We start from the raw sequence: 24,190 nt of genomic DNA, 5'->3' as shown, positions 1-24,190 counted from the left end.
CACATTTTTGCAATAAATGAAACCACGAAACGTGCCAGCTACAGCCAGGAGAAATTAAACTTCATTCTGTATGTCTCACAGAGGGGGAAATCGGTGAGCTACGATGCTTTGTGCTGCATCACGAGGAGGGGATGATTCAGCCCATGGAGCACATGGACATCATTAACCAGAAAGCCCCCAGCAGGCAGAGGACAGAGGAAGGTCAGACTTGAAGAGATGCTGAGATCCTGCCTTGCAAAACCTGTGCAAAGCTTTGAGTTTAAAGGCAGGTGCTTCAAAGGAAAACTGCTGGTTTGCAAGGGCTGGAGGAGGACTGAATGGCAAACCACTAAAATAAAATCCAACGTCATTTTTAACAGCAGAGGAAAGATGTCTTGGCGATGCTGGATGGCATCAAGGGAGGAAGAGCGCGGTGGGAAGCCAGCGCTGGAAGCCTGAGCTCTGCCTAAAGCAGCAGGTTTAAAGGCTCTAGATACCAGTGCATACATTAACCAGGAGCTGAAGCACCAGGGTGTGCAGCAGGGGATGGCAGGGCTGGGACCCGCTGCAATTACACTGTGTACAGGAACCAGAGCCAGGGGGACTCTGCAGTGCAATGCTGGAATCCCTAGAAAATGCTTGTCTGTGATTTTGATGTTTGTCTGTAATGTCTGGCATGGGAAAGGCCTGGGTTAGAGGTTCCCATCTGGCGAGCTCAGGGGAAATGTCTGACTTTCTGAGCTGAAAGTTACAGGTCCCACGTGTCCCAGCAATCACAGTTGAGTTATGCGGGCTCTTTGTAAACAGAATAAAATGCCAAGCCCAATAGCATCCCTGCCTGCTCCTTTGTAACGGCCAAATTTAGAGTGAGAAGTCATTGTGAGAAGAACTGAGATGCACACGCTGGGAAATGCTTTAAGCAGCTCAAAGCTGCCCACTAGAATGGGGCAGAAGGCATCGGGGTGTGGAACTGCCCTAAAGGACATTTGGGAAGTAGGGACAGCAGGAATTGAGAGCAGGCACAAGGGGTATTTGTAAAAGAGAGGTAAGGGGAATAGATATGTGATAAGCAAAGTGCATCCTGACTTGTAGAGGGGCAGCTTCAGCACAGGGCAGTGCAGCCACTGAAATAGCCCAACATGAGCACTGGGGGGTTGGTTTGGCTCAGAAACTGGGGAAAGCCAAGGGATACTGGGAACACTTTGTGTTGTGATAACGTGCCCCAAAAAAGGCAAACAGGAGCCCTAGAGCAATTACAGAGCTTGTCCTCAAAGCAGAGCTCACGCTGGGTAGCGGAGCAACTGACATGGAGCTGGGTAACAGCAACATCACAGATAGTGCAACTAATGCTGTAGTTTTTAAAGGACACCTCATGTAACTCAGTGGGTATCGTCCAAGAAGATGAGTAGCATTTTGCTGACACGTAACGGTGTCAGTGTGATGATCCCTGACTTCTGCTGGGCTGTTTGCTTGTTACGGACGGATTCCACCATCCAGAAAGGAGATTCACTCAGAGAGCAGCAAGCATGTCAAAGCCCAGCGTGGGGCACGTCTGTCCTCAGGAGCGCAGACACCACTGTACCACATTGCCCTCATTTTCTGCAAGGTCAGACCAGGCAGAGCGTAATTCAAAGCTTCACACCTTACCAGAAAACATACTGTTGTGAATAGAAGCCTTTTCCATCCGGCAGACAAAGGTACAATACAATTTACAAGCTCATGACCAGAGAAAGACAACACCAAACTATTTTCTTCCCAATGCATTCAACCATCGATCCCCTGGAAGAGCCTTCTGGGAGACACTCAGTCTCAGGAAGGCTGAAAACCAAGAGCAGACTTTCTCCTAAGGGAGCCTCACTTGCAATACAAGCTTTTGCCTCCTCCTCCCTTCCTATGAACTGTCCCCAATCATCACAAGCACCACACTGTGATTTGCTTTATCCTCTGAAACGTGTCTTGATATGAGCAACAGCCACCAAGCTCTCACAAAGCTCTGGCAGCAGAGCTGAGTCCAATTAGGAAACACTAACAAACAACACATCTACTGCCTTCACCCACTCACATCTTCTTCCGTTGTCACTATAGCTCTCCATAATTAATCGGCTCTAATTAGGGATTCGGGAATTCACTGATGTACTTATTTACTTCTGAGAGAACAAAGGCATAGAAAGTGTAACTCCAACTGGACATCCCTGCTCTGCTCTTCATTATTTCACACTGTTAGTAGTGCATTTTTTCTTCTAATGAATCCAAACATCAAGGATCCTGAGGCATCTCTGGCTCTGATTAAGTGCTCCAAAACCAAACTCATCCCAAACCATCACTGGCCTTCCTCTGCAACCCACGAGCTCCACCAGTTCAACCATGGCAGCATCCCATCCATCAGGATGGGAACACAAACCATCCTTAAGTTCTCAATGGCAGTGCCTGGGAGGGAAATACAGAGGACTCTTCATTGCTCAATCAAACAAAAATAAGTAAATAAATAAATTAAAAAAAAAAAAACAAAAACAGTTTGCATTTGCTGGCAGGCTTCCATCTCAGGATGTCTGTTTGCATGAAATTGGACAACAAACCATGGCTAGAAATCCCAAATGAAACAAATAAATGGGGTGAGACACCAGGAGGGTATGCAGAGGAACATTCCCTGCACATCACTCCTGCAGTGCAGAGCTGTACCCGAGCTGAGGAGTCCTGGATCACATTGGTTTCTTTTGGCACCTGCACAGTTGGAGAGAAAGAGAGACAACACGGGTGCAGAACCCGTTCAGAACCTGGCCAGGAGATGAGGGCTCTCCCTGGGCAGAGTCCTGAGGACACCCTGGGTGCAATGTGTCCTTGGGGATCAACTGTGTGACTGATGGGAGCCTGTGTACTTCTAGAAAGATTACTGAGTAGGCTAATATTCAGTTTTCCACCAGTGCTGACAGCATGAAGAAGAAAACATCTGAAAGGATGATGCAATGCAGCAATCTTGCTGGGTGTGAGCAAGAACTTCAAAGTGATGCCCAGCTCCTGGTGACAGCTTTCCCCCACCACTGCAGCAGAGCTCCAGCTGTATTACTCTACGGCTGCTCTGAATTTCCCTGAGTTTCACACATGGCACACAGAGCCGTGCACACACCCAGGCTTTCTTTGGCTTAGAAACTCTTCCTCTGCCTCATTCTCCCCTTTGCACCAAACCCAACTATGACATCAATGGACAGCCTCCATCCCACGTGCTGACTACCACCACCACGAGCTTCCAGCATCTCAGCCCACAGCAGACACCCAGCTCCTTCCAGGCTGTATTGGCTCCCAGTTTGCCAGCTGCCCCACACCTCTGGCCATGCTGCAGAGTGGTCCCTCGGAGGAGGACTGAGGCCAGAGGAGTGCACACATGTCACGGTGTGGCTGTGGCAATGCTCGCCAGCTGCTGCTGCATCCCCCATCACAAAGGTCAGCTGCTGCAGAGCTCCCTGTGGGGGAAAACAAACAGAGATTTACCTGCGTGCTTCCTCCAGAGGAGAGGGAAAAGCCTGTGGAGCTGCCAGCATCCTGCAGCCAGGGGCTTCTTGCAGCGTGGGGTGGGCACTCAGCATCAACTATCTCCCCATCAAACCCACAGCACATCAACTGCAAAGCGACTCCCAAGTCAGACTGGACAGGGCTGATGGAGCTGTGGGTGTACAGGCAGTGGGACCAGATGGCGTTTCCTGGTCCCTTCCAATTCAAACAATTCTATGACTCCTACAGACAGAGGTGCAACCACAGTTTGTGTAGCAAACCCCATCCCCAAACGCAGCCCTGCCCTGCCCTCACCTCAAAGGGGATCTCAAAGGACTCCACCAGACCTCCGATGATGAGCAGCCCCTCGGTGCCCACACCCATCCCCAGGTAGCCGGGCCAGCTGGCTCTCTCCACCAGCCGACAGTCCACGTGCAGCTCCAGGCTCTCCTGGGAGATGCTGAGTGCAACTCGGTGCCAGCGCCCATCACTGAGCAGGGAAACGGGGAACCTGCATCACCCAGAGGGAAGGGAAGAGGCAGAACATGAAACCTGGCTCCTACACAAGGCGGGACGAGGCATCACCCTTACCAGCTCCCAGGACTCCTCCATCCTTAAAGTGGATGCTAAGGATGATACAAGAGAAATCAATGCTACTGTTACAAATAAGCACTGTTGGTTCATTCCAGCTTAGGGGAGACAGAGGTTTCTAATGGATTTGGAAGCCTAAGTGAAAAATGATGTTTTGAAAATTATTGCTTTCTGTACCTTGAAAACTATGGAAAATTGGTGGTGTCTTGCAAATTATTGCTATTTGTTTTTCTCTCCCCTTGGCTTATCCCCAGTCTTTCTACAGGGCAAACCACAGGCTACCAAAGCAACAATTAAGGTAACATTGACCCAGGGCATCCCCTACCAGGATGGCAGTGCTATGGGCAGGCCGGCTTGGCTCCAGCAGAGCAGGGATGGCCCAGGAGGAGCAGACACAGCAGCAAACAGCCCCTAAGTGTCACTTACTCGTAGTGCCTCCTCCTCGTGGTGACGAAGACCAAGCCGTATGGGCTAACCCGGATCTGGAAGAGCACGTGGCTCCGATGGCTCAGGATGGTCAACAGGCTGGTGTCCTCCTGCAGTGAGTACCTGAGCTTCATCAGCACGCTCAGCTCATCTGCAAACCTGGGAGAAAGAAGTATGGTGCATCTTGCAGCATAAAACGAGTCACAGTAAAAACGAGCTCAGTGAGAACAAGGAATAACAAGAAAACCAAGAGCAAACAGTCCTTCAGGCTGTAAGGTTGGATACCCAGCAAGGAGCAGCCAGGACACAGAGCACTGTTCACAAAACCTGAGGTGCAGTCTCAGCACCCACCTGTCCCCAAACACCTCCTGTGTAGGAATGCTGAGGGTGGAGTACTGCCCGATCTGCAGAGTGCTGCAGTTGGCCTCATCGTAGCTGAAGGAAACATTGCTGAGGTCCTTTAAGTGAGAAGTCATTTTGTCCAGCAGGTTCACTTCATCTGCACAAGAGGAGAGATAGTTAGCAGCTGAGCTGCCCACACTCTGCTCACTTCATTCTTCTTATTGGGAGGGGAAACAAAGCTGCCTCATCAAGGATGAAAATACAGTCTGGGGACATTGAAAGTTCACAGATTCAGCCAACAGCTCTGAGAGCATCAGCAGCAGCCAGGTGATATGTCTGAAATGGGAAGTGCCTACTGAGAGCAGTGCCCCAAAACCACAGAGGGCCATTCCCACCCCAGCAGCACCGTTATGAAAGCAGAGCTGAGCGCTGTGAAGCAGAGCATGGGACACGTGTCCTAAAACACAGGTCCCAGCTTAGCCGAAAAGCTGCTCAGTCCTTTCCCAAGTTTCTTTGTTGAGGTTTGCCCACTTGCAATACAGAATTGTACCAGGGGGAGAAATTATGCAACTGCATCCCCTAGAAAGGCAGCTGCACTGGCCAAACTGCAGAGCACCCTCTGCCCAGAGCACAGTCTGTTGATATTTCAAGAGCTATGCTCTGCTATGCATCACACAGATCCATTTCCCAGCAGCTGAGAAGTTGGGAACACCACAACATCTTCACATCAGCAGGAGTGCAGGGCTGAGCTCCATGGAGACAGCAGCTACAGACCCCAAAGTGGTGCCAGATCTGCAGAGCTCATCTGTGCCAAATGTGGTGCATGTGTGTAGTGCTAGGAATTAACCTGGGATCAAACACAGCTGAAAGAGGGAAAAAAAGAATGGGAATATTGCTCCTTTCCCATTCCTCCCCATGTGTGCTGTGTGTTCCATCCCAGGTCTGACCTTGAAGATCTGAGTTGAAAGCAGGGGATGCTGTGAGGTGAATGGCTGCCCCATACAAACCACAGCTGAGGATTCACTACAATAAATAGCATGGTTAAATGCAAGCTTTTCCAGGGAGGGCATGGGCTTAACGCATGACTTGAGCATGTGATGATGTTAACCACATTCCACGAAAACACACAGGGAGAAGTGAAGCACGTGCCTTCCTAAATAAAAAGCAGCAAAGCCTCAGCACCAAAGCCTCTGTTTGCAGCTTCTCCCCAGGACTAACCTGGGGTCAACTCCCACCCTGGCACTGCAGGGTTTCTGCTTGAATGTCATGGATTTGCCCTGTGTTTCAGAGCAGGCTTGTTTCTCTCTCCTTGCATTACACTCCCTGGATTACACAGCACAGCCCAGAGGCATGCCCAGGACCAGCATCACTTTCCCTGCCTTCATACGAACACGAGTGCACTTTAAGTAATGGTTGCAAAGCTGAATGGTAAACCTCCAGAAAAGTACACAGCCCTGCTACAAAATGAAACCACCTGAAAAGAAACATGTGGAAACTCTCTGAGAAGTTATAAACAAACTCCATCCCCAACATTAAGCACGAGCATACCTAGTATGGCAAAGTGAGGAGACAAAGCCTGCATGTACCCCAGCACTGGTTGGTATCACAGACTTTCCCAATGCACCTGTATCCACTGTAAGCTCCTGTCTTCAACACGGGGCTTTTCTTGTTCTTTTGCCCCCAGACAGCTAAAAACCCCCAAGAACAAAAGGAGGAGCAAGAAACCCAGAGCACACTTTGGTCTATCAAGGAACACGGGGAAAACACCAAGGCAAAGCTTCAGGAAGGACTGGAAGATGAGCACCCTCTGCTTTACCAGCACTGCTCTTAAATGGGGCAGAGGCTGTGGATGGAGGTTCCAGGTGAGGTTGCTTGGGGACATTAGGGCCCATCGGTGCTCTCAGGACCCCTTCTGTCCCGTCCCATCCCATCCCATCCCATCCCCAGTGCTGCAGTACAGGTGGCTGAAATTAGAACACCCATCCCTTCTTGGCCCATCTGCACACACACAGAGCTTCTGCTCAGTCTGAAGTTCTCCCCAAGGAGGAGGAATGAGGGGAAGAAGAGATGATGCTAAATGTTGGAAAACATAATTGGAGCCCTGGGAGAACACATCTTAGGATCTGTCAGAGTCAGTCACTTCCTCAGGACGTGCACTGCTGCTTGGGATGTGAAGTGACAGGGCTGGATGAGGCCTGCAGACAGTCCTCTGGATCTTCTTTCCAGTTTCTGAGTGCCTTATGGAAATACTGCACTAAAAGTCTGTTTAGGCTCATAGCCCGTGTGCTTCTGCAGCCTTTCCGAACTCTGAGTCGGAGAAACTTGCACACCACCACTGAAACTTAATAATAAAATTAAATGAAAATGGAAATGATGCATTAAATGATGGAAGAAGAGGCGTTTGTGCCAGGACAAGGCTTTCCTGGCCTCTCTCACCACCACCACCACCACCACCACCCTGGCACACGCACAGCCCTCAACCAAGGGCTCGAAGCCAGGTGGCCCTCCCAGTGCTCCTCCACTGTTTTGCTGCATTTCTGTTTTGCTCTTCAGAGCAAACTGCTTGTGCTGGAGCTGTGACCTGAGCGGGGCTGTGCACTGCACACACACTGCGGGGCTGCAGTGAGCCCTCACCTTCCTACTTGGTCCCAGTGCCATACAGAGCTCCCATGTCCACACACAGAGGCATCGATGCCCTTTACTTCCTAAAAACCCACGTATAGTTGACCTTGTGAAACACAGAGTGCTATAGCAAGAGGGAAAAAAAAAAGCACCACAAACCAACCCAACCAATGAAGCAATACAGCCAGAAAGGCATCTTTGCATTTGTTTGGACTTGCCTGCTGACTGCCCACTGTGGGTGGACAAGGACACTTCCGCAGTATTGCATCCACAGGATGCCAGCCCTTTGGTAGCTCTTCCTATCTCTCTCTACCCTAGCATTATTTGTACTATTAAAAACATCCAGAGCAGCCATCCATTCTGGTTTTCTACCATTTCCAGTACGGTATTTGCTTTCTTTTTAAGTGCAACAGAAGACACAGGAGAAAGGTTCAAGCTGAGGGTGGTGTGTGTCCACTGAGAAGGTTATGCAACAAGATTTAAACCTTCCCCTCCCTGCTCTGGAGAGCAAAGAGAATTCGATTGTGACTCAGTGGCTGCAAGTTGGAGGGGACAGAGCCAAGGCAGGAAGAGAAAGAAAGAGCACGTTGCTCCCGGGAGGAGTGAATGCCTCTAACCACCTATGGAGAGGACAGAAAACATCAGGGAAGCGAAACCTTCTCGGAAGAAAAGCCTGCTGCACACATTGTTCAGACAGGAAAAGCCGAGCACGGGCGGGCATCCAACACATTGCACGCTGCTGCTGCTTTGTGTTGGGGTCTGCAGAGGGATGGGGCTTCTGGGGACAGCGCCTGGGGAGGAGGAAGGGCTGCTGGGAGCACGGGGTGACCCTGAGTGAGGACACACTGGCCACAAGGGAAAGGAGGCCAGGCTGGATGGAGCCCTGAGCAGCCTGATCTGGTGAGGGGGAAACCAGCCCACAGCACAGGTTGGGGCAGGGGGCTGTAGGTTGCCTTCCAATACAAGTTATCCTGTGATTCTACAACTCCATCTCATTCAGCTCCTCAACCATCTCCTTCCTGAGTGTTGACCTCAAAGTGAAGCTCCTGGTCTCTAGGAAATTGCCCTGGGCTGCTACAATTTACCCCAACCCTGCACACCTTGTTCTCTACGTATCCTTCCCAATAAACACTGTGGAACTGGTGTTTTATCTATAGCCGGGGCTTAATAGCTTTAGCTGGAAGGGGATTTTTAAATGGGTTGCATTTAAACCTGTACACAGCCATCACAGCCATCCCTCAATCAGTACAGGTCTAACTTATAGCAATTAAACTTAATTACCGAATTGCAGTGAGTCAGCATAAACCAGATATGAGCAGTCTACAACATTTACACAGAGAATTCGGTGGGATTAATTTGAAAAGATGTAAAACACATTCTAGTAAAACTTGTGTGACAGCAAGTGGGGACAAGTCCCAAAAACGTTGGCCCTCGCTGCTGCTCGTAAATAAGCTTCTCTTTGTTGCTTCATTGCCAAAGTAAAGTAACGAGTTCTGCAAACCAGGAGGTTGTGTTCTTGCCCAAGGAGGCTGTGGATGCCCCATCCCTGCAGGCATTCAAGGCCAGGCAGGATGTGGCTCTGGGCAGCCTGGGCTGCTGGTTGGTGACCTGCACACAGCAGGGGGTTGGAGCTGGATGAGCATTGTGCTCCTTTGCAACACAGGCTATTCTATGATTCTATGAAACTATTGCCCTCCAGGGACTCATGTCCTAAAGATCTCCCTCTGTTTTATAGAGCTGGGAGGTGTGAATACACACACTGCAGAGAAGCAATGATGGTGGAGATCTTCTCTTGCACAAGGAAATGCAATTGCAGAGTTTGAGGTGGAAGCAGCAATTCGATGGGTAGCACCTGTTTTTGGAATGCCTCCTTCCCCTTCTTCTCCATTAGAAGTTGATCTTCACAGACAACTTCAGCCTAACTTTCCAGTGTGCCAGGATAATTATTGGAAAGCCTGGCAGAGATCAATCTGAGCAATTATTTCAACAGTGTTGAAAGTGTCTCGAGCAGCAAGGAGAGCGGTCAGGCTCGTGTTATCCTCTGCTGCAGGCATAAGCATTTGGAAGAGATAACAACCTGAGAACATCAAAATCAGTGCATCTAGGCCCAGGCTGGGAATTCCTCCTTTCAACAAAGGCGAAGAAGATCCTGGCCTTCAACTCCTCTGCTCCTTCCATCGGCGATGAAACAGTTCATCAAGTTTAATCTAACAGCGCTTTTAAACTTCCAACTAACGTCATCCAAGGCCGAAACTGAACCTTCAACCTGAGAACACTGGAGATGTGCAAGGCATGGCAGACCCGAGGCGGCACACCCAGCTGTTAGTCACTGCCAAAAGGCAGCAGGAAGGGTCTGATCTCGTGCCAGCAGCCATCTGTCACACCGCCATGGAGCGCGCGTTGGATCCGATCCCTGCCACTCTAGTTCTCCAGGTTCTAATCAAAGAACAGAGACCTGCAAGAAAGGAACAGCACTGTTCTGAAAGCTGCTTTGTGCACCCAGCCCTGGGGCTGTGAGTCCCGGCACCGTGCTGCCCTGTTGGGACAGACCGTGGTACCAAAAGCTGCTCCATTCTGGTAGAGGTAGCAGCAGGAGGGAACAAGAGCAAATCTGCACAGCCAGCATGAATAGAGGGCTCTGGTAATATCTATCTTATGCAGCCTGCACTAACAAGTATTGCACAGCCCAACATGGGAGTAGGGATGGTGTTATCCACAGCACATGAGCACACCTGCTGCAATAAGGGCAACATATGCACGTACGCAAACCCCATCCAAAGAGGGGTTCTCATTTTTCCAAACTAATTCAGATACAGAGAAATTCTTAAAAGATCTTTGTCATCTTCTCCCATGCCTGTGCTCTCCGCTCTCTCCAGACCCCATTTGCACCCCAGTCAACGTTGCAGTTTTTAACCCCAACAGCCCCACTGTTCAGTCCTTGCCTTGGCCAAACCAATGGCTATCTTCTTCACTGCAACCCAAAACAGCAAATAAAATATCAGACACATTCATTCTAACCTAGTTGATGTTCCCCTCAGACTGCTTCCAGCAGATGCAAGGTGCAGGAGCCTTCAGCAGGGCTGGAGAAGAGCAGGCAGCTCTCTGATGGAAGGGGCAACTTCCATGTAACCAAAGGTGCCCTGAAAGCCTTTCTCCTTGGCCTTCATCATTTGTGTGCTCCACCAGGTGTGCCTGATGGGCAGCAGTGAGGTACTAACTCTCCTTGTGCACGTCATCAACTTTTTAGACAAGTGGCACTTGTGCTTCTTTAGCCAGATGGAGAAAGGACATCTTCTACTCATTAAAGAGCCCAGTGCTTGAGCATCCCACTCTGCAGGCCATGGTCGTCGCTTCCCTTTCCTAGGGCTCTCTGTACTCAGCCCAATGTGCTTTATCAAGGAACCAGAAGGCAGCTGAAAAAGGCAATGGAGGTGGATAGCACAATTTTCACACTGTGATAAGAGCCAATGACTTCACTGGGATGCGATCAGATTCGCAACTGCAAAGGCTTGGCTCAGGGCACTGCCACCTCTCCACCACGGATCCAGATCAGGGATCCATGCCCACCCTGGGCAGCCCATGCCCTCACGCTGTGCAATCCCTGCAGCCCTGCCACACACAGTCACACTCAGACACATTTCAGCTGATGAGGATTCACAGTTCCAACGGTGACAAGTGAGGTTGGGGAAGCAGCTGCAAGGTCTTCCCAGCAAACTGACCAAAAAAACTGGAGCTTGCAGGGGACCAAGGCAGAAAAGACAGATCCCACCTGCATGAGGTCTAACATGGGAGATCTGCTGTTGCACAAACATCTGGCGAAGGTGCTGCATCTGTCCAAACCTGTCCTAGCATGGGGAGATGTTCCCAGCCACGTCTTCGTTCAGCACAGCCAATTTTCCCCTTGAAAAGGATGGCTGCAGGTCAGCACATGGCTCACCTCTGCTGAGACATGGCCACGTCAGGCTGCAGTTATTCACTTTTGGAGCTTCCCTGCAAAGCACCAGGCTCTTGACCTTCATCTGATGGGGACAAGTGTTCCTGGCCCTGTTTGTCCTCTGGCCTGGGGGGCATCTTCAGAAAAGGGAGAGGAAGGGAAGGGATGCTGGGCAAACAGGGGCAGCCCTTCCACCGTGCTTCCTGCAACATTGCTCACAGCAATACAGAGAGAAAGAAAAAAAGGGAAAAAAGAAATTACAGAAAAGGAGCATTTCCAGGCTAACAAGCTGATATTTCACAGCCAAAAAGCACTCTGCTTTTCACCTCAGGCAAAACATGTGCACATTTGTGATTCATTCCACACCCACGGCTGCCAATTTTCCTGCGCAAACCGTTGAATTGTTGAGGTTTCAATCTTTACCAAACTCTCAAATGCTCCTCCAAATTCTTTACACTCCCTTCTGCAATCCCCATTGGTACTTTTGGAACCTGTGGGTGCCTTTAAGGCTCATTGCCAAGCTCCAGCTGGGGAATGGCAATGCATGCATGCTATCCAAGCATGCCCCGAACTGTGCTGAGTGCCCTTATCCATCATGGCTCTCCCATCCACTGCGGCTGTCTGAGGTTCTGAGCCTGACCACGGCTCGAGGTGGCCATAACCCAGACCAAAGGGGCTCTGCAGATTTCAGATATCGACCTTTCACTGCTCATCAGATGAGGGGTCGGCCTCAGGGTTGAATGGAATTGCTGGGAAGAAGTCACGCAGAAAACTTTCCTGATCTCACTGTAAAAAAATAAAAGGCTGAGTCATTTTGAATCAGCCTCATGCGGGGCTTTGTCTCTGTGGGCGATTCACCCCTTTCATGTTTTGGTTTCTTTTATACCCTGTGCAATCTCAGTCATAGACAGCAGCTTTGACAGTGAAAGGGAGACTTTGTGTTTAAACCTGAGATATCAGCGCAGTTCAAAAAAGAAAAAAAAAGCAAACAAAAACTTTCTTTTCAAAGCACACAAAACCTCCACCAGAAGCCCCATTTTAGGTCCACCAAAGCCCACGGAGGCAAATCCCCAAACCTAACCTCCCTCTACGTCACTATTATTTACCTGGGGGAGAGCAACCAACATCCCAAGCATATTTTTCCTCTGTGCAGACCTGTCTTCTCTTTTAGTGTATCACATCTCATTTGAGAACCCCTAGAGCAAACACTTCACTGCAGCTCTGTCCCACTTGCAGATCTCTTCTGGTACGACACAGTCTAGAATTGGACTCTCATGATGAGGACCACCACCCTTTTAGACACGTATGGGTTGGAATGCACCAGAGCTCCTTTAGCCCAAAGCCCACTTCTCCTCTAATCCAGACTGGCATCTCCCCAGCTTCATAAGTGGGACGTCCATCCAAGTGCCTGCCACCTGACAGAGCTGTGGGTGTTCATTGCAGGGAGTTGGACCAGATGGCCTTTAACGTTCCCTTCCAACTCCAACCATCCCGTGATCCTATAAGTGAGAAGAGGAACCGAGGAGCAGAGCTCCCACTGGTGTCCAAATCCCTCCCCACACCTCAACAGGGAGCTCCCCAGGCCCTAATAAAGAGCAACCCAACAGAGGCAGAGCAACTTCATTGCTGAGGTGCTGCAGACACCACTGGATGCTCTCTCTCTGCACCCGGCTCTCCTAAGGGAGGAGCACATCATTTTCCTGTCTAACTCCAGCCATACGTGCTGGATTTATCTGCAGAGCAACGTGTGAATTGCTGCAAACAGCCCCCTGCTAACGGGGTGAGCGTGCTTTCAGCGAGCAGATGACACGTCCTGGAAGTTGCTGCAGCAATTGCTCACGCTGGGCTCGCAGCAGTGCTTCCAGCCTTTGTAATGCATTTCAGTGCTCTGTCAGAGCTACGTGAAGAACTGATTTTCCTTCTTCTGAATTTTTTTTTTTTTTTAATAGCTTGGAAGTGAAGCAAAGTAAAAATCATGTAAAAGTTTGACTTGGCTTGAGCTGCTGCGCCTCTCCCAACAAATCTCCAGCAAAACAAGTGCTGTGAGGAGTCAGCTCAGCCCTAAATACAGTTAGAGGCACTCAACATAAAATCTGAAACACGGAGGGCCAAATCTCAGGTACGTGAACCATTGGAGCCTTTCACCTTCCGCCATGTCACCTAGACCAGAACACTGCTATGAAACGTGGGAAAATCAGGTTCAAAGGCCTCTTCTTTCTAAAGTTCCCTACTTCTACATTTCAAGAGCCCACTCTTCTCTCCAGTCATTGCTACTGGGGCCACCTGCAGGCACATGTGCAGCACAATGCCTCCAGCACATGCAATGGTACTGGAGAAGAGCTTCCCCAGTGCTAAGCTGCCCAATGGATGTAAATCCCCTGATCACACAAACAGGTGAATTAGTGATGACACTAAGACAGAAAAAAGAACTCTGGAGGACACGTAATGCTCTGAACATGGAGCACATCCTATGCACTGGAATTCAAAGAAGAAAAAGGATGGTGAGGCACTGGAACAAGTTGCCCAAGGAGGTTGTGGATGCCCCATTCCTGCAGGCATTCAAGGCCGGGTTGGTTGGCTCTAGGCAGCCTGGTCTGCTGGTTGGTGACCCTGCACACAGCAGGGGGTTGGAATTAGGTGATCACTGTGGTCCTTTTCAACCCAGGCCATTCTATGATTCTGTGTAAATGCAAAACTTGCCAGTGTAGATGCAGGGCGTTTGACATGCTGCTTTGCTCTGGAGATCTGCTCTTGGTAGACAACAGGACTTTATGGCACCGACAATAAGTTGATGTTCAGCTACCAGACTCATGAAGAGCTCTGGGTCTCTCTTTAGTTTGCCTTCCTGAGTCTCACAGCTGCAGAGAAAAGCATGGAAAACACAACCTTGGTGATTCTGCGATTCTGTGATCTGAAAGAGAAGCTCTTAAGAGATGCTCAGGGCCTGCATGTCCCTGCAGAGGGACGGATCATCCATATATCCAGCCAAGAAAGAGGGGCAACTTCTTCCTCCCATCTCACATGTTGGTAGGAGAGGGTCATGCCATTGGGTTGGACTGGGGCTCAGAGCACACAGCAGCATGGCTTCTGGCATCATCGGGAGACAATTAACCACTACGAGCTGATTCCCCTTTCCAAATTGCTCTAAAAGAGCTGCTGTTGAGCTCCCTGGCTGGGAGCCAGGAGCACATCAGAGATCTGTCTCACTCCTAACAGCTGGAGTCAGTTTGGAGCCCTCCTCACTCTATGAGAGTCAAATCCTTGATGACTTCCAGCGCAACCACCGGGCCTTTTCTCTGGAGGAATCCTTTCCTGAACACTGTGATAGGACACACGAGGCATCCATCCCCTTGGGGCCACCTCCAAATTCAGGGTCTCCCCCTACCAGACAGATCCCAAAAGCACCAGCAGGGCCAGCTGTGTGCCAGATGCTCCATGTTTGGGAGGTTTGGAGGTCAAGGTCACAGCAAAGGCTGACGCTGTGAAGGGGCCGTGCAGGGGGAGAGGGAGACGGCGGAAATACCAGCCTGGGTGTGTTAAACATGCAGGGTGGGATCCATGGCTGTGTCTGCACATGTTTGGCTCGAGGGAGGCAGGAAACTGCACGACACGGAGGTCCCATGGCCACAGAGGAGGGCTGGGGGAGGAGGCTGCCAGGATGGAGAAGCTCTGGGCATCACTTCATGCCTCCAGGAGGACTGCAGGGTTTGGATCAGGGTCCAGCTCTGCAGCAGCCTAAGCCATGAGGGAGGCCAAAATTAAGCAAATGAAGTAGTATATACAGTCAGCATAAGCATACATGGGAGGTTACAGTTAAAACCAGCCGAGCTGTGGAAGTAAATGAACGGCACTTTCACTGCAAGGTGTAGGATTCCCCAAAGTCCATTCGCTTGGAGAGCAAAGGCACGAGCGAGGCATTATAATGAAACCATTAATATGGATTCGGAGCACTGCTTAGGGCAGGCAGGCGCCTGATCCACTTGTTAGAAAGACCCAAAAGAAGAGAGGATTGCTTAAAGTGAGTTTAGCAGCTTAAGGGCTTATCCTGCAAAGTGTGGGTAGCACTGCAGTGCCTGCGCCACACTGGAAGCTGCCATCGAAATCACAGCCCTAAGGGATGAGGGCTCAGCAGCAGGAAGGCAGACAAAGCCCCAGCAGCGACTGCCCCTGAAAACTGGGCAGCTTCCTCCCTCATCCACGTTTTCCAGCTCTGTCACAAGGATGGATGTCAGGATGGTGTCCCTTTGCTGCCAGGAGCCAGAGATGCCAAATGTGAAGCGCCAGTCTGGAGATGACAGGGGTGAGAACCAGCTCTGCTTCAGGGTTTGAAATGGGGGGACAAAATGTATTTTGGCTGACCTCGAACTGATCTCTGTGGGCATTGCTAACCCACATTGCACCAACGTTCTTCTGGCTGCAGGTCTCCCAGTGGCTGCCTTCCCACCTTCCTTTTTAAGGAAAAATTCATCTCAGCCATTCATTTTGAAGTACATACTTGGGAGAAAAATAGAAATTTCAAATTCCAGCTGAAGCTATTTCCCATATGCATCATGAATTCCAGATCCGGGGCCCATGCAGAGGACCAGTGTGGCATTCCTCACAGCTGCTGGCCATGCTCATGAACTAACACCTCCCTCCATCCCCATCCAGGGCTCTGCTGATGCTATATTGGGAAAGTGTTGGCACTTCTAGGGGTAGGGGAGGGAGTACATGAGCATGAGACAGAGCAAACTGGTGAAAGAACAACATTGCTTCAGAATATCATGTCTAGCAGGTTAAAATAAGAGAAAGAGAAGAGCTGATGGAGCATCATCTGCTGGCTGCACGCTGTCTTGCAAAGAGATCTCACAGCTCAGAGCCAGTACACACTGGGACTCCAAAGGGCTTTGAGAGGTCTTTGTGGTATCATAAAATTGTAGAGGGACCCTTAAAGGCCATCAGTTCCCACTCCCTGCAGTGCTCAGGGACACCCACAGCTCCAGCAGTGCTCAGAGCCCCAACAGCCTGACCTTGGCTGTCTGCAGGGATGGGGCAGCACCACCTCTCTGTGCAACCTGTGCAGTGCCTCACTGCCCTGAGTGTAAAAGACTTCCTTCTTATTTCCAGTCTAAACTTCCTCTCTTTTAGTTAGACCTCATGATCTTAGACATCTTTTCAACCTTAACGATGCTATGATTACAAGAGCAACCTCTGCCACCCACTCAGAGCTCACCCAACCCAGCCTGGATGGGATCCCAATGCCCAATAACCTCAACAAGCACAAGAAATCCCATCCCAGGAGCAACATCACTACCTCCACCCGCGCCTCAGTGCCCTGCAGTGATCAGGCACTGAAACGCCTCGGCGCCATCCGTCTTTCCTCAGAGCAGAGAAAACCTGCTGGCAGCAAAAGCAATGCTTTAAAAATAGCCAGATGGCTTGCTGAGACATTTGGGATCCAAAATAGGAGATCCTGACATTCCTCCCAGACGAAAGATATTGGAAGAGGTCTGTGGCAACGGATCGCTGTGTTTCACCTGGAGGGATCTCAGCGCTGATCTTGTGGGGTCACATTCAGCCCTGGGGTGGACAGAGCTGCTCCCTGCCTGGACCTGGAGGTGACAGTGGGGTGACACAAACATAGGGCAACCAAGTAACGCCATGGGCTGCAGCACAGCCTTCCCGGGCTGGGAGCAGCCTGCCTGGGGTTAGCCTGAAGAGGAATGCTTTGGTTCACTTTCCTCTGTGGAGAACTTAAGGTACTTTTTATAAGGGAAAATTGTGTGCAGTTTCAGCATCTCAACTGATGAAACAGCATTTCTGTGTTGGAAAGAGACCAGGAAGACATGAAGGAGACACTGTGGATTAGCTCTGATGTCTGGGGCTAGATTCACTTCCAACATATTTCCCATTGTTTGCCAGCTCATTCACCAACTCATTTACCAACCACTTCCAGCTTTCAAACGATGAACTCATTTGCAAAGACCGTGACTACACTAAAAAAATCCCATTTTACACCTCCATAAAAGAACCTCTCCATCACAAAGACCGTACAGCCTCCTCCTCCTCCCAAGTCTTGGGATGATTACTTTGGAGAGAAGACCAAAAGTCCTTCACCATGTTGCTGGGGCAAGGAACCCCACAGCGCGGAGCTGAACCAAACATCTCCAAACAGAAAGTGAAGATGCTCCTTCGTCACCAAGGAACCAGGCCCGAGGAGGAGCCTGGAGAACCAGGGCTCTGTGTGCAGCCCCACGGCCTTCCCCAGCCAGAAATCCCATTGCAGAACCCCCCTCACAGCTCCATGAGCGCTCCATCCCCAGCAGTGGGCACAGCAGAACCGGGCAAAGCTCGAGACAGTAATTAGCACAGCACTAATCACCAGCAGCGTGGGACTGAGACGCGCTGTCAAGGTTGATGTGCGCTAAACAGAAGGTGTTCTTTTGTCACAGTGTTGCTCCCTTGAGCTCTTGGAGTGGGAAAGGCAGGGAGGAGGATGCTTAAGTCTCAGCTTTTCTCCCAGTTGACAGCCAAAGCTTTTCAGCAGAGCGCTGTCACAGGGGCTGCAGGTTGAATGAATCCCTCGCACAATGAGGGGACGCTGGGGACAAGGAGTGCCTTTGCCATCAGCTGGCAGCCACGGCCCCATGCTCACTCATCAAGGGGATGGAAGGGCACGGAGCCAGCCCAGTCTGCTCAAAAATACGGAGCAAAGCACACACAGACACACACAGTAATTTTACCAAGAGTTGAGAAGCAGCCACCCGCTCCTGAAGTCCAGCTGTGATGAATCATATGGTGCTCACCATGGAAGCTGCCATTGTACGACCCATCCACCCATAGCCCTGTTCTGTGTCCCCTGGATGTGGGTGGATGGGGATACGTGGGGTTCCAGGAGATGAAGGTCCCCAGGATTGAATGCTCCCAATGCTGTATCAGCACTCAGAACACCGCTCCTCTGTGTGCAAAGCATACAATGCAGGTGTTCCTTCCTATAGGGACCCCCAGGCTAAGGGTTAATGCAGTTCCTGGAGCCCCAGCTTCCCCAGCTGGTTGGGTAAACAAAGAGCCTGTTCTGCACACAGGGTGCTGGGACACAGCCCTCCCTGGATGCAATCTCCCAAGCTTTCCTCCCCACGCAACCTCAAACTAACCCAAACCCAAAGGAACAAACGAACACTCCCTCTGTGCTGCAGGAAGGCTCAGCCTTAATGACTTGCAGCCAGCAAGAGCAGAATTCAAACCAGCATCCCCTGCTTGAGCATCAGCCCCACAGCTCTCCAGAGCACACATGGCTTCTGAGAGCAAAGATTGATGCTACAGATATACGTAGCACATACTGAACATACAGAAGCAGGCTGTTTGGCCAGAGGGGGGAGGAGGGAGGCTATGTCAGCCTGTTCAGTGTTCTGGGGGGCTGTGAGGCACTGAGCAATGTTTGACACACACAGGAGAGGCATTGCAGCCTAGCAATGACAGGTGCAGTGCATACATCATCTGGCTGAACACCCCAAAGCAGTTTATACAGCCTTACATACAGCTTATATAGACCTGCAGCACGCAGACTACCCATCACATGTCTTGTCCCAAAAAGCCCTCCCCCTAGGAAATCCATGCTTCTGCCCTAGAAACTCTTCCTCACCGCAGTGGGATTTAATAAGAATGGTGCAAGAAGGAGGGGATAATGTCCTATAATGGCAGAACTGAGGAGTTCTGCTTGCACTGGCGAATCAAGCACAGGTGACATGAGATCTGGTACTTGGGGGGGTTTTAAGCCCTTTGGCTTGCAAACTTGTTCAGATTCACACTGCAGAGCATCGCATCTCCTGGAGGATCAGTGACTGGAGGACAACTCCCACCAGCCCTCAGGAGAGAAGCGCTGCCAAGTGCTGCCTCTTCACGTGCCACTCATCCCTTAATTAAGCAGATTTTAATTGGGTGACTCTAAGCTTTAATTAACCGTGCACGTTCATTTCTGGGTTGCATTCTCAGACAGCCCTGTATCACACAGCTTCCTTCCCCACTTCCAATCTCCAGTGCTTTGTCCACCCTTTGGATGTCACTCTGGTTTCAGCTGCTGGAATGCAGTTCACACTCGGTTCCCAGGCTGGGAGCTGCACCATCTCAGTGCTTTCCAGCCAAGGTTCAGGCAGAGTTAAGCTCCACTGAGATAATGGTACTTTCCCTCTTGAAAACACATTGCCAGCAACGTGGCCACACAGCAGCCCCTCGCATGCTCCAGCTTGGGCCTAACACCCATATTTGGGGCAGGGTTTGTGCTGTGTTCCACCAGGCCACCTCCTAATGCCAGGACCTGTGAGTGTCAGTGCAGTGCAAGTGTAGCAATGCCCATCCTACAAAACACCAGCTGAACCAATGTCTTCTTTTACATTGTTATCAGAGTCCTCACCATTCACTGCACAGCCCAACACCTCCCAGGGACACGTCCCAGCCCCATCTTCAAAACTTGGCTTACGTTTCAATCCATGCAACTAATTCTGCTCCCTGTTCTACAGGCCAGTTGCCAGGACCTTGCTGTCCCCCAGGGCCCTGCCATCCCCCATCCTGAGCAGGGCCAGCTGATCCTGCAGCCACCAGGACAGAGGGAACCCAGAGTTCCCAAAAGTTTCATGGCACTGGGGAAGAAGAGGACACGTGCTGCAGCCCCAATGCAGGGATTTCAACAATGGCATGCACAAATGCATTATATTATGGATACATCAGAATAGTCACACACAGACCCGACTGCTCCACTCCTACAGAGAGACCCCACCTCACTCTGCCCCAGCATCCCCCTACCACCGAGACCACGCCATACGACGACCCCCCCGTCCAAATCCACTCCCCAATGGCAGCAGCCTAAGAGAGACATTTCCCCTGCAGCCCCCTTCCCAGCCCCAGCAACGGTGCGGGATGTGGCGCTGGGGCAGCCCCGAAGCAGCGGAGGCCCCCCAGGTGCTGGGCTTCGGGATGGTCACACCGCGCTGCCGCGCCCGCAGTGCCGACTGAACAGTGCATCCTAGCGGACATCTCCTCCTCGAGCATCCCTACCGCCTGAGCGACTCTAAAGGAGTCTCCCCCAAACCCCCGCATCCCATCCCCTCCCCACCTTTTAGAGAGGTTTCTCTCCTACCTGCCTGCAGCCCTGAGCCCGTCTCGGGAGGCTCCAGCCCCACCGCTCCCAGGGGCAGCGCGCAGAGCAGCGCCAGAGCCAGCGCCCCGCAGCGCATCGTGCGCCCGGTCCCGGTCCCGGCCCCGCTCCACCCCGAGCTCCGGGACCCCCGGGGAGGGGGGGGGGGGGGGGGAGAAGAGATAAGGGGAGGGGGCTAGAAGGGGAGGGGGGTGAGGAGGGGCACCTTCCTGCCCTCCCTCCATTCATCCCTCCGCCCCCAGCAGGGGAAGGGTGGGCGGATGATACGGGGCGGGGGGAATCGCGTGGCCCCCTCCCCTTGTGCTGAGCGGGGCCGTGCGCACACACGGGTTTCTTGAGCAACCGCGGGCTGCTGCAGGTTCCGGATCGCGCCCCCCCTCCTCCCCGCGCCCATTCCCACCTCGTGGCTTTGCCTGGTCTGCACACAAAGCTCAGGGGCGCTTGAGCAGCCCTTTGCTTTGCGTTCAGAACGTGCGATGCGGGTTGGGCTTTTCTTTCTCAGGTGTTGCCGATTCCCGCTGATTCGCACAGCGCTGACCTTCTGGCCCAGCTGCATCTCTCTGTCCTGCAGTGGATTTCTGGAGGGATGGGGGGGTACTGCATGCAACGCCCTTCACTCCCTTCCTGCAGCAGCACCCCGCTGCCGTGGGAGCTTTCAGGTGGATCAGTGCACAACCAACTGCTTCAGAGCAGTCCCAGGAAATGGAGATGGGGATGAAACTGGGGTTGTTGAACACAGCTAAACACCAAGGCATGAGGAACCTGCTCAGCTGACCTCGTCCTTGCTTTGAGCTCTCTGCTGCTGACCCTGGGCACCCCGCTGCCCTTCGTGTATCCCACTTCCCATTGGAATCAAAGCATCCTCTTTGGCTGAATACCCGGGGATCTGCCTGAGGGAAGCGTTAAGTGCCCTTCCTATAATCAGGCACTTCTGGAAGTAGCACTTCCCAAAGCTCCGAGGACAGGAGCAACATCCACGAGCGGTCTGGGGTTGGTGCACCGTGCTGCGGGCCGTTGGGGGCACTCACCAGAACCACCCACAGCCTAAGGTGAATATTTCGGGGGGAACGACCTCAAAGGAGCAGCGGTGAGAGACGAATCGGCCCTTTTCCAGTTGTTTTTTCTTTTTTTTTCCCCGCTAAGAAGCAGGAAAGGTCTGAGAATGCTTCCCCCTAACGGCAGCACGAGGTGTGGGGAGTGGGAAATGCTGCTCCCAAATGATGGGATCTGCAGGGCTGCGATGGATCCCGACGCTGGAACGCAGCGGTGCCCTCCGGGGGACAGAGCCGTGCAAAGCCCCGCAGCTGCACTGCTCGGGTGGCGTTGCTGCTCTTTCCATGGATGCTGCTCAGGAGCACTCAGAAATCTCCACGTCACCCCTGGGTTCGGCTTATCTCAAAAAATAAAACAAAATCCTGCTCTTCTTTATGCTCCTCTGTCCTCTGTTCCTAAGGAACGCAGGCACAGCCCAGACAACAGCCAAGGGAAGTGATTCTGCTCCACACTGCCAATAACTCACTGAGTGACCTCAAGCCAATCCATCTTCCTCCTGTGCTGCATCCTGACCTGGTGACCAAAAGGACCTTCCCTGGGCTCACACAGCCCTTCACAGGAACCCCAGGTGGGACCTCATCACAGCAAGGAAGAACAACAGCAAATCCTAAACCAGACCTTGGCCTCTGAAGTGCACTGAAAACTGCAGTGCTCCTCCCCAGGGATGCTCTCCAGCTGCTAATAATTATTTTAACTCCACACTGGGGAGTCTTTGGAGCTGTCAGAAGGGTTACAGCAGCAGAGCCCAGTAAGGGAGACTCACACCATGCTCAGCCCTGGTGAATAACGCAGCAAAAGAAATGAGAAGTTCCTTCCTTGCGTTTGCCTTCTGCTCAGGGCAAGAACTGCAAGGCGTTCTCAGCGAGCGCCATCACCATCACCACTAAGCAGCAGCAGCGTGCCAGCCATCAGCAGACCTCACGCTGCTGGTTTCCATGCTCTCAGTGCCCCAAGGTAACACCAAAACCGTCCGTTCCATTTCTTACAGCACCCCAAACCTGGGCCCTCCATGCAGCTTCCTTCCCACGCTGCCACCGGGGGCGACGGCTGAGCTGCGGCTGCAGGCGGGCTCCCATTCACCACTGCACACATTGGCTGGGACTTGGTCACGTGGTTTGGTTGGTTGGTTTTTGGTTTTTTTTTTTTGCTAAGTTTTTATTTGAATTCAAGGACTTTGCTTCATACAAAATGTAATTGTAGAAACAACTGCAGAGTTCAAAGTTTGGCTGATAAATGGTACTCAGGCAGCAAACTAGGCAATCACAGAATCTTTCTCTTTTTTTTTTTTTTCTTTTTCTTTTTTTTGGGTGAAATTCCAGTTGTGTTGCATGGTTGGATCTTTCATAATTTTTAACATTTTTTTCTTTTTCCTTTTCTTTAAATAGAAAGTTTTGCAACAAACCCCCAATTTATATCAAATATAATTAAAAATTAACAACTGATGAATACATCGTATCAAAAAAGTACGAAGATAAACATTTTCCATGCACATACTTTTTATATATATGTATATATGTATATATTTTACATGCAAACATTACTTATTCAAAGTACAGCCACTACGAGACTGGTTCTGGATGCAGAAAACTGATTGGTGCAATTCAAGTTTGGCAACTCACTATGAGGATCCTTGGAGTTATGACGTATGCATTGAAGAGACAAGGCTGTAAAGGTGGAGGGGAAAAGGTTCTACGGACAACCGTGGTCGGGCTCCTCTGTCACCGCCATCGCTGGAAGCAACGACCCCTAGGGGAGGGCGGAGGGTCGGACAAGTGGAGCTGCTGCTTTGTGTTCCGTGCAAGAATCGGAGCGATCCCGCACCCCTGCAGGGCTGTGAGCTTCGGAGGGGGAACCGGTGTGGGGCCGTGGGGGCTGAGGTTGAGAATGACCGAGGAAGGGGCGAGGGGGGGGAAAGGCAAAACTGCTTGGCGCAGCAAGGCGGCTCGTCTGCTTTGCGGCGTGGGCGCAATGTTTGCATGCGGTGTTGGAGAGGTTCTGCTTTCTCCTCTCCTCCTCGGAGTAAAAGAGTGACGTTTTTCTCTAAAACTTCAAATAAAGCCTTTTTGTGCCTTCGTGTAAGGAAAATGTATAAAACGTTTGGTCACGATCATGCTGAAGCCTGAAACAGGAAGATCCAGCAGATAAAGCTACAGAATGGATGAAGGTCTCACTGACTGTGGTGTGGATGTGTTTCCTTACGTGTCATCTTGTTGCATAGCCCTCCGTTTGCAAATTACAGCCATTACCCATAGAGGACCTCTGGCTACCGCACTTCCTTTATTCAAAGTGCACATAAATACAGAGACAGAGACAGGAGTTTTCCTTTAGCAGAATCCAGGGATGAGATCGGCCAGAGATTATCATTCAGTAACGGAACAAAAAACACGCAACGGAACGCGACAGGTAGAAATTCTCCAACAGAAAAGCTACAGGAGATGTGAAGAACCATCCTACAGCAGGATGCTCCCAGCACAGATCCCCAGAAGGACCCTGCTGAGACCATCAGAGACCTCCTGACTGTTTTGGTAGCCTCCAACACCCTAAAACCACCCTCGTGTCCAAACCCTATCAGCAGGTCGTGCCGGGATCTCCACCCGGTTCAAGCTTTGCCTTGAGAAGTTCCACAG

General features: G+C 51.2%; 1 protein-coding gene across 1 annotated transcript in view; it reads right to left on the bottom strand.

Annotated features, from left to right (window-relative positions):
- LOC122166907 (collagen alpha-1(I) chain-like) overlaps positions 1–20,589 on the bottom strand; it is a 42,299-nt gene extending 21,710 nt beyond the window's left edge. Inside the window, exons 1-5 of the mRNA XM_042831033.1 lie at positions 20,493–20,589; positions 4,834–4,981; positions 4,483–4,641; positions 3,781–3,976; positions 3,300–3,437 (exon numbers count right to left, since the gene is read on the bottom strand). Coding sequence (XP_042686967.1) covers positions 3,300–3,437; positions 3,781–3,976; positions 4,483–4,641; positions 4,834–4,981; positions 20,493–20,589 — 738 coding nt within the window. The remainder of the gene's footprint in view (positions 1–3,299; positions 3,438–3,780; positions 3,977–4,482; positions 4,642–4,833; positions 4,982–20,492) is intronic.
- Between the last annotated feature and the right edge of the window lie 3,601 nt (positions 20,590–24,190).

This window comes from Centrocercus urophasianus, unplaced genomic scaffold, assembly GCF_019232065.1.
Source record: "Centrocercus urophasianus isolate 14NV4802_14NV808 unplaced genomic scaffold, USGS_Curo_1.0 seq_34, whole genome shotgun sequence".
Classification (NCBI taxonomy): Eukaryota; Metazoa; Chordata; class Aves; order Galliformes; family Phasianidae; genus Centrocercus; species Centrocercus urophasianus.
This window is presented reverse-complemented; position numbering and strand designations above follow the sequence as displayed.